The 21,186-nt window shown below is 36.5% G+C and overlaps 2 protein-coding genes across 3 annotated transcripts in view; both read right to left on the bottom strand.

Annotated features, from left to right (window-relative positions):
• The window catches only part of LOC306888376 (neuritin-like protein), a gene marked incomplete at its 3' end in the record, with an annotated part of 29,590 nt that extends 15,647 nt beyond the window's left edge, over positions 1 to 13,943 (bottom strand). The window contains exon 1 of the mRNA XM_079446616.1: positions 13,871 to 13,943. Coding sequence (XP_079302742.1) covers positions 13,871 to 13,925 — 55 coding nt within the window. The 5' untranslated portion in view covers positions 13,926 to 13,943. The remainder of the gene's footprint in view (positions 1 to 13,870) is intronic.
• Positions 13,944 to 16,646: 2,703 nt separating this feature from the next.
• The window catches only part of LOC306888172 (enhancer of mRNA-decapping protein 4-like), a 32,534-nt gene continuing 27,994 nt past the window's right edge, over positions 16,647 to 21,186 (bottom strand). For both annotated transcript variants that reach the window (XM_079446337.1, XM_079446336.1), the window contains exon 30: positions 16,647 to 19,116. In XM_079446337.1, coding sequence (XP_079302463.1) covers positions 18,933 to 19,116 — 184 coding nt within the window. In that variant the 3' untranslated portion in view covers positions 16,647 to 18,932. The remainder of the gene's footprint in view (positions 19,117 to 21,186) is intronic.

Raw genomic sequence — 21,186 nt, 5'->3', positions numbered from 1 at the left:
GTAGACTAATAAAATAATAAAAAGTACATTACTAAATCATTTTAAATACACATTTTAAATCAGTTTTTAAAAAAATTTGGCAAATCCTTTTCTCTCTAAAGACTTTTTTCTACTATACGTAATATTTTGTGCAATGGAAAGTTTCTGTTGATGTTAAAGGTTCTTCATCGAACCACAGATACCAATAAAGAACCTTTACTTTTTTGTAAAGAGTGTAAGGATAGTTAGTAAATTAATTGTAATAATAGTGATAAACAGACAAATTACTGACCATTTGAAGAGTCTTTATTTTTTATTTACAGTCTTATCTTTATACAAGATAACATTCTCACAATTTTCACAAACTTTTTTTTATAGGTATCAAGTCCTCAGAACAGCATTCTCGGAGCTTCCTTAATCGATGAATGTTCTAAGAAATGTTTTTGAAACATTTAAATAATGTTACATTCACAACATGAAAACTGGATATTTTTAATGTTCTTAGAATACATTTTTTTAATGTTTAATAGTTATTATAGTTAGGGTGAATTTTTTTCATATGTATTCTCATAATGTTGAGAGAATGTTTTGAGAACAACATTCTCTGAGTATCCTTATAATGTCATTTGTACTTGATGAACGTTCTAAAAACTTTTTTGTAACCTTTAAATAGCAAAAGAAAACTGAACACTTTGACATTCTTAAAATATATAAAAAAACAATCAAATAATGTTATATTTTGGGTGAAATCAGTTCGAATATTGTAAGAAATGCTTTTGTAACCTTTAAATAATGTTATAAGCAAAACAAGAAAACTGGACTTTTCGACATTTTAGAAACATTTCAAAACAATTTTCCCACAACGTTTTATAACCTAAATTTATTACCTGGGATATTGTATTATGTGTTTATCATTTAGAAATGGATAATGGATGTTTTGCAGCCATAATAATAAACCAAATCTTCCCATTTAGTACAAATTTAATAGAAGCACCTGAGATAAAGCTAAAGATAAATCTTCCTGTTTGGTGCAAATTTAATTCACTGTCGTCCAACAAAGTTTCAGTGGGACACATTAAGCACATACTGAATGCACAACTCTACTTTGTCTAAAATTAGAAGCAGTAGGGGCATTGCTGCAAAGTTTTATTGCTGCACTATGGCAACTTTTTCTATGGTAACTGTGGCCCTCTCCTGCGTAGCATTGTTAGGGGCGACGGGCTAATAAGCCTAGCAGTGACAGCATAGCGTGCGAAAGGCGAGGAGAGCCTCTATTCCCTGAGCTAACTCTGAAACAGGGCTTCCAGTGAAGCTGCCTGCAATAGCACAAACAAATTCTGAGAATTAGCTCATGCCAGCAAAGTCCCCTTTCCAAGTGATTGGTTAACCTCTCCGGTTTTCCATTCACACCTTCACTCCCAGAACACTGAATGGAGGGAGGCTGCGGGGGATGAGAAGAAGTGCATTCATTTCTTTCATGAAACCGAGGGGAAAGTGACTGGATGCGGTACAGAGATATGCACTGTAAATTGGGACAGGCACATTCTATTGAATTTGAATTTTAAAAAAAAGAGGCAAAGCGAGTACAAACTTAATCTTCTTTAATAAGGATGAAAAATGAAACTTGACTCGGTGACATAACCCACACTATGAGGTGGTTTTCATAGCCCAGGTCATCCTACAGGTGAGGAGGACTAATTGGAACAAAATGGAGCTCAAACAGAGGTGGGAGACAGGTTTCTGCTTGTTAGTACAGACCTTTTCTGCTTATTGTGTTCAGTAGCTGTGGCAGTGCGTTATATCCACCACAACACCAAAGCTCACTTCATTTTACACTGCGGCATAAGAGACAAACCTAAAAGAAATAAAACTTATCCTTGCTAGCTGGATATTTCAAAACCCAGTAGTGGAAAGATGTATCTTAAAAGGAATATTTTTATTTTGCTCAAACGGATGTTTTTCTCACGCACATGCCCTCAAATACTCAAAGAGATGTAACACATATAAACATGTGCAATTCCCAGAGGAGTTTACAAAAATTTGCAAGCCCCATGGGATTGCGGTTTCATGTAGAGATGGGAGAGAGCTGGGGAGGGAAGAGAGAAACGAAGGCAGGCAATGTCTTTCCCAACGCTAATGTGCTCAACACTGGCTTTGATCATGGAGAGGCGATGCGACTACCACAATAACACAATCACTCACACGTGCGGTTATGGATCACTTTAAAAAGTGGAAGGTTGAGGACCAAATGAGACAAGACCTGGTTTCGATTGTAACTCTTCATTATCTCTCTCGGAACGAAGATACAATGGTTCAGTGATTTCATGTGATAAAAGTGAGAGGCTCTCAGATGCTCACGAAAAGGCCTGGAAAAGAGATATCATACTTCCATTGGCATTAATTTGACAGCTGCTATCTGTCCAGAACAAGGTCACAGATAAACCTACACAGATGGAGGAACTCCTTTACAGAGACTCTCCCCTTAAATGCAGTTTAAATTAGATTCAGATTTGGACTTGTTGGAAGAGCTTTACAGTAAAGACCCAATTAAAATAATTTCCACATCAAATACAACTTTAATCTGTTAAACCACCAGATTAATCAGAAAAAAAAATCTGACTTAGAAAAAGGAGTTAATAACAAGTGTGACTCTCACACAGGGTTGCCAAGTCCATTTCCAAGTTCAACTGGGCCACTTTTTATTACTACTTTTAATTACTACTTGAAATTGTGTATAATAATGCATAGGAGTGATTGTAAATTATGTATTTTAGGTATGGGAGTGAAATATTCTGAGTTGTATTACATGTGGGCTAGGGTTATTGGCAGTTTTATTTCATGGACCTGGCAACCCTGCTTTTGAACTGTCCTGTTCACACAACAGATTAAATATAGTATGTCAGTCCCCTTCTCCCGTTAGCCATTCATAAGCATGATCCCTATAAATATAATTATACTGTTTCAATGATCCTTCTAAATCTATTAGAATAGGGAAGTTTATACCACATGGCTATAACGGTAACGACACAGAGAAATTATTGGAATACCTTTCAGAATTTTTTCCAACTGATGAATGATAAAAACATCCAACAGCAAGTCAGAATCCATGCACCCAACTCAATGCATATAATAAACAGAACGTTATGGTTCATTGGTGTGGACACTAATATAGTTATCATTCTTGGTGTGAATGGGTATGACGTCAATCTCAAAATAACCAAATGTGACCCTGGACCACAAAACCAGTCTTAAGTCGCTGGGGTATATTTGTAGAAATAGCCAAAAATACATTGTGTGTCAAAATGATCGATTTTTCTTTTATGACAAAAATCATTAGTATATTAAAGTAAAAAAGTAAATTAAAATATATAAAATATTGAAGTATATTAAAATATTAAAGTAAAGATCATGTTCCATGAAGATATTTTGTAAATTTCTTACCGTAAATATACCAAAACTACATTTTTTATTAGTAATATGCATTGCTAAGAACTTCATTTGGACAAATTTAAAGGCGATTTTCTCAATATTTAGATTTTTTTGCACCCTCAGATTCCAGATTTTCAAATAGTTGTATCTCAGCCAAATATTGTCCGATCCTAACAAACCATACATCAATGGAAAGCTTATTTATTCAGCTTTCATATGATGTATAAATCTCAATTTTGAAAATTTGACTTATGACTGGTTATGTAACTGTATTAAATAGCACTCAAATACAGGATTGACTACTGTATACAGCTGCTGTGTGAATGTGGCCTAAATGGCAGGTAAAATGGAGGGAAAGGTGTTGAAAAATAGTTGGTCTGGTTATTTTGATGAAAGATTAGAAACATTTTTAAATGAATCGTTCACTAAAATACCAAGAACTTGATTATGAAAGTAAATGATGTCCGTTTTTATTTTGTTGATTTAAAGGATTTCAAATGTGAAAATAGCTGATATTTGGCATCAAAGCACTCAAACTGTGCAGTTCATCATTCTTTCAGCCCCATTTACATGAACAGATCATGTATTCATATGAAAGCCTTAGAAGTGTCTTCAAGACAGAAACTTTTCTTTGATTCTCAGCTATTTTAAATGTAGTCTCTGTAAGAAGCTAACGGAAACTGTCTTTATGTGGTGACAGAGGAAGAGAGAACAAAGAATAATAGTTTTTATGCTAAATCAAAAACCCTTTGACAGGTCGGTGTGATTTCCCTGGTCTCTATTTCACCCGAGTCTAATAACTACACTCAGAAATCCTCCAAAAGCTGTGAATAAACAAACCAGTATGTAATATTCCTACATCTAATCTTCTTGGTAGAACAAGAAATAGGGTTGTGATTAAACAAGACAATATTCAAACAATCATAAGGCGCAGTCTGCGGGGGCTTTGGGGTGGGGTACAGTCTAGAAGCAAAACACAATTAGGATGTGAACCTTGAACGCATCAGTCATGTTTAACTCAACGTTTGATACTCTCACATACATTTCAGTCAGACGGTGAAAAATTATGACTGCATTAAAGCTCTGATATTAGGCCTTAATATCCGTCTCTCCTTGTACTCCCAATGTGAAGGAGGAAAGATTCCCAGGAGCCTTTTTGATCATATGCAAATGTTGTTTTTAAAATATTCTTTCATCTGGCCATGTTGTGAAGTCAGCTTTCTTTACACTGAACATGAAAACCTCACTTACTTCATTAAGGAGGAGTCTGGAATGCTAAAGTAAATGCACAGCAAAAATTTGCACTCCAAAAATAATCATTGTGATTTCCAGCCGCAGATTATATGATGCTGATGAGAGCACATTTTTGCAATAGTGTATAGTCAGGAAAAAAATAAAAATAAACAGGCCAGGGATTAGGGATGATCCGTGAGCAGGGATAAGTGGTTCTCAATTACATTACAATAGAGCGCAACAGTAGGGTTCAGGAAGTAGGATCCCATTTATTTCCTCCATAGAAAAATAGATTTTTAATGTAAACATATGAACCTTTCTACAGAGACCTACCATGAGCATCGAGGTTGGTAATTGATTATATATGCTTCTGCACAAGCCATAAGTCAGTGTGACTTAAACTTAATTTCTTAAAAATTTTTATTTTTTTAAATCATGTTTAATTCAGCAGATAGGTGGCCACCCAAGGGCTGTTAAGGTAAATCAGAAAAAGTTTTATCTTAGGCTGGATTTATTGAACAAAGCAGTAGTTTTTTATATTCTTTCTTTTTTATATCTTTCTATTTTCTTTAGTCTGTTTTATTATAGTATTGGGTATCATATACTGTATATAGCACCGTCTGAATCACGCCATTGCTGTCTCCATTTTAATTTTATTTGTTCTCATATTGACTTTAGTTGTCCACCTAAATTCCCATCCCAGGATGGCATAGTAACACCACAGCCAATAATCCTGAAGAGAGCTCAACAAGCCAGTGACATAATTGAGTCAGTCTTCCTATATTTGTATAAATCTGAATATTTGGAATACATTTCTATTCTGTTTGATTACATTATTTGCAATGCTTCATGAAGTGAGTTTTTTCCTAATACTATCTTGTAGCATACAATTTTCAAACACTTTGTTGCTTGGAATCAAATGTTGTGATTCTTATCTGAGCTTGTTGGTTTGGTTCAAGGCTTAGAAATCTTTACTGAAGAATATTTTAAATCCTTATAAATAAAATGAATTAGAAAAATACTACATAGGAAACCAAGGCCACTGAAAAATGAGCTGTTACTGTTGTGCTCTATTCATAGTATATGTTAATATAAATCTTTATTCATATTAATTTGACCTATGATGCACTCTTGTTTTGATTGTAGCATTAATGCACCTGACATTTGAACCTTTCCCTCCCTGTGTTCTCAGATACTAGAGGTTCAGAAACTATAGAAATAGTGGGTTTAAAATTAGAAAATTAAAAATTCTGAATGGCTGTTCAGCCAGTGAAAGTGGTAGCAAGGCTGAATACTAAGAGCTCCATACTATACCAGCCAGTGAGTCATAATATTTTTCAATGCCATGTACCAGGAAAGAGCCTGAACACATTTTTATTTTTCATAGAAATCTGCAACGCTTCTCTCAGAAGTAGGACATGAAATAATTGAAGCTCTTTTGGTGACCACTTGGCATTGGCATACAATTTGGACATTGTGGAAAAGCAATTATGTTATTGAACAAAATCATTGCAGGGACAGTACAAAATCTAATCAGCAGAATGCTTTATTCTAGGATGATCAAAGAAATTATGATAAACATTTAAAAATGATAAGCACGACCATTTGAAATGATGATCGGTGTAAATGGTACACCTAACAAAACCTCTAGAACGTGATCCGTTGGTTAAACAATGCTTCATTTGGTCATTATCGCCAAACAAAAATGACAGGGCCCCAAAGCAGAGCCTATTAAACTGCTAGACACCAAACAAATAAATACGTACATTTGCAGACATGCAATATTGATTTCAGTTGACATGATTTTATAAATGTATTTGTATCATCTTTAAGCATTAACTATAATAAAAGTATAGCCCACAACAAGACGAACACTTCAGCAATATGACACTAAAATTAATACTGAAGGCTACTTTTAAACAAATGATAAAAAGAGATGCAATTTGAAAGTTCTTTAATCAGATGACCTGTTTAATATACAGCATTGCCATAGAAGTATCTGAACACTGAATACCTCGACCATGACCAGAATTGATAAGAATAAGAGCATTTAGTGCTGAATATGAAAATCTATCAGATGCTTTTGTATGAAAATTGTGCTAATCAGATTGTTTTGGCTTTGATTCCTGTAGCTTTACTTCTTTAAAACCACTGTAAAATTAATGCTTTATCAGCTCTACATTGTGACAGCAACTAATATCTAATCTAATATGAAGTTTATTTTAGAGAGTATATCATTAAAAAATGATATGCATGCACTGGTCAAAGTAAACTTAAAAAACTGATATATTTGACAACTATATTAGATAGATGAGTTCTGACATATGCTTGAATAACCATTTCAAATTCGTAAGCCTTATGACTCACTGGTAAAACAAATTTTCATTGCACAGTATATGCAGAGAATAGACTAGAGAATGGATTCAGTCAAGGACGTTTTGAAGGACCTAAACAGATCTAATGCATAGTGTAAACAGGTCTCCTGCATTTAATGAACAAGTATGTGAGACCGTCACAGTCTCTACTGACTTGGATGTCTGGAAAACCAAGACAAACAGGCCCACCAAAGTGGTCTGTCAAGTCTGCATCTGAAAATGTTTTCTGTTGCAGAGCAGGGAGTCAGACGCCACCTTAAACGTGTTTTATGCTTGCAACTACTCTAGCACTAATAAGAAACACTCTAAGGCAATTAAATCAGCGCTTCTTAATAACTAACTGGGGTTGAATCAGGGGAAGGCTTTCAGGGGGACTCAAACAGGTGGAGATGCTATTCTGGGCAGTGGATAGCTCTCTCCTCCCAAGCGGTGTCAGAGGAACAGAAGCAGATTTCCTGGAAGTAGATTGTGTTCTACAATAATGACAGAATTGGATCTGTAAACCTGTATATTCTGGCAAGAGGCCCATGCTAAACAAAAGTAGCACTCAAACCCATGACTTCAGACTTTGCACAGGAGAGGAGCAGAGGTGTATCTAAATGAACACACATTGTTAGCCCTCTTCTCTACCCTTTCTCTGTATTTCTCCTTCCATCGAGTGCACCGCCTGGAGACTGTAGACCTTTGGCTGAGGTGAGCATTGAGGCCATGTTGAAAACATTTTCCATCCACCAAATAAATGAGCTTACTGCTAAGATCAATAGACGCTCCTCTCATCCTCTCTGATGGAGAGTAAATGCGAGGTTCATTGCACTGGACACTAACACAGTGACCCAGTCCTGCTCTAATGAGTTTTTATAGACTGCAACATTGAAGTTCCCAGCTGTAACTTATCAGGGTTAGTGCATGCTTCCAGGCATACAGGCTGGACCATTTCCAATTGCGGCAATCTTCTCTCCAAAGGCTGCAGCATTCTTTTCCGCTCTTCTCTTCTGGAGAATTCTTCTGTTCTGGTATCTTTTCTTTTTTTCTTGGCTTCTCATTTGTTCTCTTTTCTCATCTTGTCTCCCCTCTTTTTTCTATTTGTCTCATCTCCTTGTCTCATCATTACTCATTTCTCTTCCTCTTGTCTCCTTGTCTCATCTCATCTATTCTCTTGCATTGTACTCTAATCTCCTTAGTTCTCTCATCTTGTCTCTTCTCTTCTCTCCTCTCCTCATCTCATCATTACTCATTTCTTCTCCTCTTTACTGATCTCATTTCATTTCTTCTCCTGTCTTCTCACCTCATTTCTTCACTTCTCTCACCTTGTCTCTTCTCTCCTCTGGTCTTATCTTTTTGCGTAATTCATATTTTTTCTCCTCATATTGACTCGACTCATCTCATCTCATTCTGTCTTGTAACTTCTCCCATCTTGTATCCTTGTCTCGTCACTTTTTATCTTACCTTGTCTCTTGTCCAATCTATTGTCTCGCATTTCATTTCTTGTCTTGACTTATCTCCTTGTTTCATCTCTTCTCATTTTAATTAGCCTTGTCTCATCTCTTCTCTCATCTTGTCTTCTCATCTCCTTACTTTTCTCATCTTGTCTCTGCTCTCCTTTTCTCTTTTCTCCTTGCGTCTCTTTTCCTTGTCTCTTCATTACTAAATTTTCTTCCTCTTGTTATCTTGTCTAATCTCATTTTTTCTCATCTTGTCTCTTATCGCCTTGTCTCATCTCATCTCATCATTACTCATTTCTTCTCCTCTTTACTCATCTTGTCTTCTCTCTTGTCTCATGTCTTTTCATTTTACCTAGTCTTGTCTCATCTCTTCTCTCGTATCTTCATCTCTTATTTATTTTCTTGTCTCGTCACTACTCATTTCTTTTTGTCTTGACTCATTTATTTTATTTCTTCTCATATCTTGTCTCCTTGGCACAGCTCTTCATCTCATCTTGTCTCATCTCTTTTCATTTCCCTTACTTTCGTCTCATCTAGTTTCTTGTCTTCTCCCATCAGGTCTTTACTTCTCTCATCTTGTCTCTTCTCTCCACTTGTCTCATCATTATTTATTTTTTCTTGTCTTAACTCATCTCATTTCATGCGATTTCATTTTTTCTCTCATCTCGACTTGTCTTGTCTCATCTCTTTTCATTTTGCCTAGTCTCGTCTTTTCTCATCTCGTCTTCTCATCTCTTCACTTCTCTCATCTTGTCTCTTCTCTCCTCGCCTTGTCTCATCATTTCTCCTTATCATGACTTCTCATTTAATTTCTTATCACATCTTGTCTGCTTGTCTCATCTATTTTCATCTCATTTTGCCTCGTCTCATCTCCTTTTATTTTGCCTAGTTCACCTTACACCTTCACTTCTCTCATCTTGTCTTTTCTCTGCTTTCATCTTATTTTGTCTCTTCTTATCTCTTTTCTTATTTTTCCTTCTTTTATTTCTGTCTTCTGTTCACAACTAAACTCCCTCTTCTTCCTCTTGGTCATCCTGCGTGTTGTTTTCCCCATCCTGTGATACCTATTTTATGGTGTTCCTCTCTCTTCAGATCATCTCTGTCAAACTATCCATGCTTGTCACATAATGACTAAAATTAAAGAAAACCACACTGAGTGGACGTGTCTCAGCTCTACTGGTTCAAAGGGTTAGCCATTGAGGGAACAGTCAATCAACCGTGATCAAACAAACCTGACAGCCATATTAATCTTTCCTTATGTCCACCTCCACAGCGCCACTGAAACAGAAAAGACAAACCTAAAGGACTGCTGGGTTCTTTCACTCAGATAGCTGATGTCTTTTTATAATAACAAACAGCAACAGCACAACTGGCAATTTGGCTAATGCGCTTCATTAGTTATAGTTGCAGGAGAATCCAAAACCAGGATGTGTGATAGGAAAAATCTGTGTATGTATTGTAACAACATGGTGTTCCCTTAAATACACTATTTAAGAGTACCAGTTGACTTTCCTCCCAAAGTCTTAAAAAGTGCAAAAAAAAGGGTAATGACTATATTTGGCTGCACATTTAGCCTCAGAATGTCCCGAGGGATACAACAAGCCTATTACCTCTGATGCAGATATGCAACCCACACAAAATTTACCACCTGGGAGATGGACTGCAGTGACCTTGGATTTTCGGGTTAAAACACCAATGTTCCCTGTGCACTGCAGAGTCTGCGTCCACCAACTCAGCTGCCTTTAATTACCCCTGCAAGTTGGGTCATTGTCTTTCCCTCCATCTCTCCCTCTCCCTCTCTCTTTCTCCTGCACACGCACACACATTAACCACATGCACACACATGCTCACACCACTGAATCACCCAGGATTCATTAGTTCTAGAGGACACAAGTTCCTGTAACTTCAATAGACGTAAGTCACTTTTGTCATGAATATTCATTCCCAGTGTCACAGGGGTGGGGAGTCGAGGGGATGTCATGCCTCAGCTGCTGGTTCATTTCACAGCACTTATTTGGGGACTATATACAGAGTCTATAACGAAAGACCAGACACTGACTCAGACAAGGTGGATTTGTATATAGTGAGGCTCAAAAGTCTGAGATGACTAATGAAAATTGTTTTCATTTGCATTTTTCTAATTTAATATGATAAGAAGAGAAAAAAAACAATGTTAATCTATGCTTTAGGTTGATGGCTAAACAGTTTAAGCCTCACACTTCAGAGCAAAGTCTTTTGCATTTTAAAAGCCATTTAAAAAACGTATTTAACGCAACAATGCTGGAGCAGCAGCGTAGTCTGATTCCAGAACAAATGAAATGGTTGAAATGGTTCTTTTTGGTGAATAAAAACACTAATAATGAGACAAGAATTGTTACTCTGTTATGTTACTTATTGTGAGACTTAAATCATTGCAAATTATGAGTTTAATTAGTGGTATTTTATAAAAGTGAATGAATTAATTAATAATTACTAAAAATGTCAAACATTTTGTTTTAAGTTGATTAGCATTTCTAATACAATTTCGAAATATTTTATAATCAAATAGTTTATTATCAATATAACAATTATGAAACAATTAAATAATATGATATATTATACCATACATTTTTTATTTTAATGTATTTTACATTTATCTCACATTTTTATTTTATTTATATTATTTTTTACTTCAATCTTTCAAATGTTCAGATTTTTCAAAACCCTGAACCTTTCTGTTTACTTACATGAAATTTAATTTTATGATATATGATTTAATATATGATTTTCAATGAGGCTTGAAATTTTGGACTCTGTACGTATATGTATTAAATAAAAGCAAGTCCTGCTGTCTCAAGCACTTCAAAAGTCATCACACACGATAAAAAGCAAGTGAGGGAAAGACCTTGGAATTTCATACAGTGCATCAATAGTACATATTCTGCAAATCAGACCACTTCCTATTTACTGAGTAATTACTGTTGCAGAAACGAACATTAGATAGAACGATATCCTTGGCGTAAACATTAGTGTCCTAGTTTTCAAGCAGTCTTAAAACTATCTTTACTCAGAAGTTGTGTCTGCTCCTTTCAATGCGGCAAACTGTCTACAGATCACTCTTTAAATTTTCAAACCAAAAGCGTATGAATATGAAAGTGATGTGGGGAGAGAACGAGAGCGCAAAAAGATTGAGAAGGATTTTCTCTTCTACCCCCAAAATCAACTAAAATATAAATTATTCTATTTAAACTAAATCAAAAAGTCTCACCACCCAGCGTGAGGTATTTAAAAACAGTTCAGGAACTGCTTATGACTACAACTTATGAAAAATCTTGTCTTTACTGAATTGTGCATTCAATAAATAGCACATTGGGACTGAATAGTGCTTTTTTCTCCAAGCATTACTTGTACTACTGGAATCTTCAAGAAGGATAACTGTGTGTGAAAGTCAATGTTTATTATCTGTATTCATTTTTTTGACCTTTTGTCACTTCATTAATAGGAAACAGCAAAACAGAAGCTTTTATTCAAAGCGAATATGTTCTCTGAGAATCGAAACCTTGTCCATCCGCAGTGATGGAGTGAACTCACAATAACTGTCAATACAGCTGACTGCAGTCACATTTCAACAAAAACGCTCCTCATCATTATTCAATTAACTCTAGATCCTTCACTCGACATTGATTCACTTGTATATATATATATATATATATAACCACTTCCACACTTGCTCTACAAGTCCCTTGTGTTCAATGTCTCAACAAAATACATCCTTCTACAGTGTGGCAATGTGACAGACGTGCTAAAAATAGGTTTTGTAATGTTTTATAGCAATTATTAAAGATTTCTTTTGTAGTCCCTAATCATACACTGTATCTTTTGAACTACATATTTTCCCCATTAACTTATTTACTCTAAATTATAATACAACAAAACATTAGCTGATGTAAATGAATGTGGCAATGTTCTCTCCAAAGCTAAGCCAAGTTGCCAAATACTTAAAATACAAATTACAGTGTGGTTGTATCATAGACTAATTATTGTCTTTAGTCATGATGGTCTAGCATATTAGACTGCATACGTTTGATATGTTATATAGGAACAGTTATTTTATGGTATTATAAATTAATGATAAAATGGCTGGTTCAGCAGGAGCTGTGGTGCAGTAGTGCAGAATTGTTTTTTAATATAAAGCAAGAAATCAGCTCAGATACAGGTTCACATATATTTTTATATATCATATTTCAAATAAATAAATTCTATGTTAAGTTTCTTCTGAAGTTTTAAAAAAGCTATAAAAAAGTTCCAATCTTATCTCCCTTTCTCACAAAACCTACCTATTGTCCTGTTTAATAAAAAGACAAAAAAGCTCATAACTAAACAATTGTGGTGGTTTGTTGTGGAGTGGAGCCTGCTTGAGACATAACCTACACGTGTTGTCCAGAGTAGTCAGAACAAATGACTCCAATGAGCCGGTGTGTCACGACACCCATTCTTTACAGTGAATCAACAACATCCAGCGCCACCAGTGCAGACCGAATCCCGAGTGAGTGACTCTTTTGAGCCGGTTCTTTTGAACGAATCAAAACCACACAATGCGCTAAAAGGGCAGTTCGACTGCCGAACGAATTGAATGACTCTTTTGAGCCGGTTCATTTTTCGTGAATCAATACACATGAATCAGTCGCGTCACTGATGTAAGTTTATTGCTTGCTTTCGTGGCGTCTGACTTGAAATGAACCAAGAACTGTTGTACTTAAAGGATGTTGTACTTAAAGCTGTAGTTGTTCATATGACAACAATGTAGGTACACATTGTTAGATTAATCAGTGATATTTTGTAAAACAAAAAAAGATTGTTACTATTTTTTTAACAAATTAATGGATTACATACAAGCCAAGCGTCTGTAAAGTCTTGCCAACTTTATTTTATTTTTTTCCTATAAACCACTAAAGACCGGAATCCTCAAAAAGACTCAGAACCACATTCAATTCACTTTTGCTTGTTTATAATTTTGAATCCTACACGTCTTCAACACATTTCCTCCCTCACGTTATGACTGATTACATCTTGTTCAGTAAATGGGCAAAAGGGGTTTACTCTCCGGAGAGAAGAGCTGCTTTTATTCATGATTTGTAACTGTCGTTGTTTTTTCTCTCTCCCACATACAGATTAAATCCTCGGGAGAAATAAGTCACATCAACATTGCATCGACTCCAAAGAAACAGCGAAACGCCAGCGGTGCAACCTCTTGATCTATATTTGTCATAATTTCTGATTCATTGCAGCCTAAATGAACCAAAAATGCGGTTTGACTCAGGTGTATGCTGGTTAGAAAGAGCAAGCAACCTCTAACCCATTTGATCAGAAGTCCATTTCTATGCATTTTAAAGAAAAAAGCAATTTAGTAAATGTATATTAGCATCAACTTACGCAAATGTAAAGCAACAGGCAAGATGAGGCAGGCGTTGCAGAGGAGAGGTGTCATCCTGAACAGATCCCAGTGCACAGAAACTGAAGGGAGTTTAGTCAGATGTGTGTTCATTTAATAGAAACTCAGAGCTTCAGCTCGCATTGCGCTGGAGTGATGAATGATTCACTAGCGCGCGCGTATCTTGTAGTAAAGGGGAGGAGGCTGCGGGAACACGACTTACTGCTCAACTTCTCATTTCTCTCACGCATTACTACACGCTGGTCATCAGAAAACATTACAATGATAACGTCAGTAGCTCACGTACATATTTGAAAATCTATATTTTATGTTATTTGGGTGTATATTGACTAATGCTCTGTAATGTATTACAATTACACAAATAGTTCTTACACTTAAGTTGCATTCGGTTACACTATTTTATTGCGTCTTTGTTACAGTCAGTGTAATTACTAGGCCACATTTAAGCAGTAATATTAATGTACTTTTAGAGTTCTAATTAGGGTTAGTTGCATGCAATTATGCATATTTAGTTATTACCATAGGAAATGCATGTTAATGTGTGTAACAAGGACACTGTAAAATCTATTATAATTACATACTCAGATGTGTGCTGTATTGTACATTATACAGATTTTATAATACAGGTTTTGTGTTATATATACAGTGGGGGAAATAAGTATTCAACACTTGAACAAATTTTTTATTAAACACATTTCCAGTGCAGCAATTCATATGAATTTTTGACCAGATGTTGGTATTAACTCAAGAAATCTACACAGATAAAGAAATGGCCTAATGGTTAGAGAGTCAGACTTGTAATCCAAAGGTTGCGGGTTCGAGTCCCCGGCCGGCAGGAATTGTAGGTGGGGGGAGTGAATGTCCGGCACCCAATGGGGGGAGTGAATACCACGACTGAGGTGCCCTTGAGCAAGGCACCGAACCCCCAACTGCTCCCCGGGCGCTGCAGCATAAAATGGCTGCCCACTGCTCCGGGTGTGTGTTCACGGTATGTGTGTGTTCACTGCTGTGTGTGTGCACTATGGATGGGTTAAATGCAGAGCACGAATTCCGAGTACTTCACTTCACAAAGAAAAAGAAGTACACCAAGGCAAGACAACCGCTGATTTCACTAATTAGTTCAACCTCCTATTTGTGCAAATTAGAATCAGCCAGGTTATTGCAGGTTAATCAGTTAGAAAAAGCCTTACCCACCTCTGAATGCAAGTATACAAACATCGCATGATGGGTAGAGGCAAAGAGCTGTCCCAAGACCTTCGCAACAAGATTGTTGTGCTGCATAAGAATGGTGGTGGTTACAGACGGATTTCACAACTCCTAAATGTTCCTGTAAGCACCATTGGGTCCATTATACGCAAGTGGAAAGAAAAAAACTTCATCAACCTGCCACACAAAGGAGCTCCTCGAAAGATTTCTGATCAGGGAGTCAGGTTAATCAGAAGAGTAATCCAAGAGCCAAGGACCACTCGGAAAGAGCTAGAGAGACTTAGAAGCAGCAGGTACAGTTGTCACAGAGAAAACTATAGGCAATGCACTCCACCGCCACGGCCTCCATGCACGCTCATCTCGGAAGGCTCCATTTTTGAAGAAAAGGCATGTTGAAGCTCGTTTGATGTTTGCTACAAAACATTTGGACAACCCTGTGAATTACTGGGAGAATGTAGTCTGGTCAGACGAGACAATTTAACTTTTTGGCAATAATACCATACGCCATGTTTGGAGGACAAATGGCTCTGCATATGACCCTAAAAATACCATACTAAGTGAAGTTTGGAGGTGGAAGCATCATGGTATGGGGCTGTTTTTCTTCTCATGGTACTAATCCATGTTATTGAAGGGAAGATGAATGGAGCCATGTACCAGGAAATTCTTGAGGTGAATCTGTTACCATCCGCCAGGATGATGAGGATGAGACATGCATGGACATTCCAGCAGGACAATGATCCGAAACATACTGCAAAGGAGACTCGGTCAGGAGGCCCAGTCAATCACCAGACTTAAACCCAATAGAGAATTTATGGAAGGAACTGAAGATCAAGATTCACAAGAGGGGCCCTGCGGAACAATCAAGATTTGAAGACAGTCCGTTTAGAAGAATGGACCAAAATCCCACCTGCGCACTGTGAACGATTAGTTTGTTCATACAGGAAGCGTCTTGAAGCTGTTACTGCAAACAAAGGCTTTTCCACCAAGTATTAAGTATAATCTCAGTTAGTGTGTTCAATACTTTTTTCCAGTGTCATTTCACTTTATTACACACAACTTTTTTATGGATTGTAATATTCAATATTTTTCCTCTGTGTAGATTTCTTGAGTTAATACCAACATCTGGTCAAAATTTCATGTGAATTGCTGCACTGGAAATGTGTTTAATAAATTTGTTCAAGTGTTGAATACTTATTTCCCCCACTGTATATACATATCTACTGCGTGTAATGCATGAATAACTGATGTCCAATGTTCATTTTTTAAAAATAACTCAAAGGCAAATTAATATTAAGTGTAACTTATTCACAAATAAAAGGTTTTACTGCAGTTTAAATGATCTTCTTTTTTTAGTTTTATGCATCTAAATTTTGTACATTGATGTTTTATCCTCAAGCGTTTATATTTTCATCTCTGTATGTTAATTTCAATTGATTTTATTCATGTTTGTCTTTTCATAAACTGTATCCATATTAAAAGGTGTAAGGAGGTGCCACAGCTTATTGCAAGAATTAAAACAGGCATATGGAAAAGAAAAGGTGCAGTCTTACTGAACATTGAACAATGTTTTCCTTTTTTTATTCCAAAACGTCTAGGATGAAAGAAATACGTGTAAAATATACAACAGAATTGCAAACACAAGGAACAAAATCAAAACACAAATGGAAAAAAAAATTGCAAACAATTAAACTGTCATACACAACCTGCAATGCGAACCTCTTGACGGGAAAAAAAGTTAAGCCTCAAAAACTGAAGGCATTGTGTATTAATACAGTAAGCCAGACATCATCAGACGTGTCTAAAACAGCATCGAAAACCAATGAACCTTGCACTGCAATGAATCTTAAAACTGACAAAAGGACGTTTTCAACCTGACAACATAAAACTGAATCAGAATCTATTCGATCACGGGTTGTCTTTGCTATGTCTCTATACTATGCAAGAAAGAGAAATGAAGATGAAACAGGATTAATCCAGGTTTACAAAGCTTAAACAAAAGTGGGGTGTTGAATTTGTAAAAACAGGTTAACTATGTTTGAGTACATGGCTCTCACCATTAGCATGCAAGCATGCTGAGTTTAATATATCCCTTATCAGCGCCTCAGATTTACCCTCAATTGCGCAGCAGGCTCATGTCTGTTAAAGAGCTTCTTTTTTTTTTTTATACATATGAGAAAAAAAAACAAAAGAGGACACATTGCCTACACCCTGTAAAAATGTCCTAATGAGCCACACTGACTGCTGCAAATGGCTATGGATATAATATGCACAGCTCTAAAAATAAAGACGACAGAGGAACAAATAATGTGTTAACACAAACACAATCAACGGGGCCGGCACTTCCTCCTCGCATTAGCATGAAACTTGTGAGGAATAAATGACTGAAAAAAATAAACTCAGATCACAGTTTACAGCACTTGTAAGAAAATGCTTCAGTAACAAACCTGTCCATTCCTAACTTCAATACCGTATTTTAGTGAAAAAGAAAATTAGCTTGGAGACAGGCCACACACACACACCAATGTGGCGGCCAATGTAGGGTCAGAGGACCTGATTACCAATATCTGATACGCAATAGTCTGATAAGGCACTTTCTTTTTGTTCTTCCATTATCAGAGGGCATGACCAAATAGTCCCTCCTAATGAATAACAAGTGTTGGCAATCTCAGTCTAAATCAAATACAATCAACTGACTGGAACAGAGCAGAAGATCGGCAATTCTCAGCCACTTTCTCCAACACTTTCAAATATTTGGGTGCTGCGATATAGAAAGAAAAATTTCAGAGAAAAAAACCCTGTATTTTTTTTAAAGAAGAGCCTTGTTGCATTCACTGTAGTGTAATTCTGCAGAAGAACTGAAAAATCACAGAAGCAGAATATAAAATTAGAAAGAAGATACATAAATGCCTGCCCTCTAGAGACTTACAGACGTACTACACTCAAGGTTCCTTTAGAAGAGTTCAATAACTATGTTGTTAGCATTCCTTGGTAACATAAGCTCTCATATATTTTACAGGGCTCTGCTGATTGGAAAACGGGTCAATTTTGCAATAGTCCACAAGTTAAACTATTTTTCTGACCATTTCAAATCCTGATAGCATTAATAAAAATTCCAGTAACATGCATGATGCTCCATTTGACATGAAAATGCAGCAAATTGGCCAAATTATTTTCAGCAAAACTGTTAAGTTAGATAAGGATAAGTGGCCTAAATACAACCTTTATCAATAACCAACAGGGCTAATGTTCATGAGGTGATGATAATGTCTTCATGTGTGCAGCATTCCACCACAAAAAAAACAGAAGGGGGAAAAGAAAGCAGAGCAGCCAGGAAACCATCCATTCAGCAGAAATTTGGAGCGTTCACGTTATAGCTTTCATTCTCTCATGCTCTCCACAGTCTTGTTCCTGATGTGTCAAGAATGAAAGTGAAAAAAATAAAAAAAAAACAAAAAAGTGGTCTCCTGGTATTGAACGCATAATGAAAATAACTGAAGTAGCCCATTTCCCATTCATGATGGTGTTGCATACGAACTGATGATTTATCACATGTGCAGAGAAACAAAATCAAAAATAGTCTGGAAGGAACGAGGGAGGGAAAGACGGGGGGGGGGGGGGGGGGGGGGGGGGGGGGGGTAGTCCAAAGCCATCAATATATAGTCCACGCCTGGACTACAACTCCCAATAGTGCTTCTTGAGGGAGCCAATAAGCTGCAGAGCACAGATAAAGCAACTGAACAGCAGGGTGGTATGAGGTCATGATGGTCGTCTACGAGACTGCAGAACAATGACTGAGAGGTTGTGAAGATGTCAGCTGCGCCATCCGGAGGGGCTCTTCTAGTGAATGACCAGGCCCTGCAGCATCATCATGAGGCGCCGTGCACGCTTGCTCAGAGGGCTGTGAGCGTCCTGCTGCAGGAAGTGTAAGATCTTCTGTCGTACCTGGGACAGCACTGCAGACATGTGGTCTCTGGTGACTGGATCTCCATGGTCCAGGTTCATTACAGCATCTTCAAGATAGCTACAGAAAAATGAGAGAAAGGGGTCATGTAGGGGGGGATCTTTATACAAGACGAGCATTCAAAAGTCGCTGTATATTCTGATGAAACAGGTTTTTCATAAGTCAAAAACTTTTCATATTATTGCAGATATTTTTCCACGGACCTTAAAAGAATGACATTTACATTTTTCCCTTTCTACAGCTTTTTATGTCTCTTGCCTCTAAACCTTCACAAGCAAAACCGTCAGATTTCAAATTGCGTACTTCTTCAAACAAGTGCCTTTGAAATGAATGGGAACCCCAAAAATGGCTTTCTCCAGGCATTTAGAGTTTCTTGGCTTACAACTGTAAAATACCTGCTAACATCATCGCAAGCATCACGCAATCATCTGCGTCATGGAGCAAATGTTTTCTCCCACATCAGACTTTGATTCAACTGAAGGCACCATTTCCATCATTTATTTTAATAAAGTGTTCTTGCAGGAAGGCTAAGTTCCTTTAATTTCTCCTGTTACGATCACCAGTCTGCTTTGAAGTCAATTCTCATTAATATTAGAAGCACTTTGCACTGGGCCAGACCTCTAACAATGTATTAATATTAAACTCAAAAAGTGCAAGAGGTCTGAGCTTTTCAAAGTTGAATTTTTTTTTTGAGTTTAAAAAAAACATGAATGGTCATCTACGTGGCCAGCACAAGTCATTCATTCCAGTCCTCAAACGCAAATCTGCTGTTTTTTGACAGCTGTGTTAACAGAACATGTTTGTTATTTCTTTAAGCTATTCTAGGCTAAATCTTTTTTGGTCTTCTCTACAGGCTGCTTGGGTTTTTTATAAAGTCCATCAAGGATTATTGAAACGCCACCTGTCTGGAAAACTATCTGGGAAAATCGCTCCATTTGCCTCTTAAAATTAATAGACACTGGTGTATGATACCACCAGAGACTTAAGCTGCATATTGCACAGAGGTCATCTTAATTACCTCACAAGCGATCATCAAGTTAAAGCTTCCGATTAAGAAAAAACAAAAAAAGGAAATGTAATACAATGACCTTAATATCCCCAGGACTTTATGGTGTAGTCCTGTCCAGATGGCTAAGCTTTCATGCCTCATAGCAATTTGCTCTATTTTCACATGTGTAGGCCCTGTTCCAATACATTTAAGCCCACAGTGCTGTTATCTCTACTATAATCTACTGGCACGGAGAGATATTACATTCCCGGTACATTGAAATCACCGTTCACATCTTGTATTCTGCTAACCTTTATTTGCGAAGATAAAAGCTGATGTTTAACTCCTTCCGGAGCATGACACACGGGCTAGATATATATATATATATATATATATATATATATATATATATATATATATATATATATATATATATATATATATATATATATATATATATATATATATATACACATATATACTGTGTGACGCTAGAAAAAAAGGCAACTTGTTATAGCACAAAAAAATACCCAGACCAGGAACACGAATCCAAAAAGATTTCAAGGCCATAACAATCCATTTCAATATTAGTTATACTGAGTATTCTTGTTTTTTTTTTTTTTTTTAACCAAGTGTTACATAATGTGAAGCAGCTGTTGCACTGATGCCAAACTTGCTTTTCAGCATCACGTGCCACATTACACAGTGTTCATGTAAACAAACAAACAAAAGTGCCCTGAGACTCTTTCCAATTCATTGCACTCTCCTAGCTGTTACTGAATGCAAAAATGTGTCTTATATGTACTGTATGCCCAAAGCGGGATTAAGGTGTAGTGTGTGAATATTAATTGGGTCATGATAGCATTCTTTGGTAATCTAATGGGAGCATCCAATCAAGTTAATGAATATTCATGAATCAGGCCTGGACTAGCAGATACAACATGCTGCTTTTAGTCTGTCTTCTGGGCAAACACCACAATGTTATTAATATTCCTAAGCAATAACGTAACTTTAAAAAAAAATCTATTCTCATATTTTAAAATTAAATTCATTTCTGTGATGATTTATAATAATGGCTCCTATTATCAATGTTAAAAACAGCTTTGCTGCTTAATATTTTTGTGGAAACCGTGATACATTTT

Source organism: Barbus barbus, assembly GCF_936440315.1.
Source record: "Barbus barbus genome assembly, chromosome: 22".
Taxonomy (NCBI): domain Eukaryota; kingdom Metazoa; phylum Chordata; class Actinopteri; order Cypriniformes; family Cyprinidae; genus Barbus; species Barbus barbus.
This window is presented reverse-complemented; position numbering and strand designations above follow the sequence as displayed.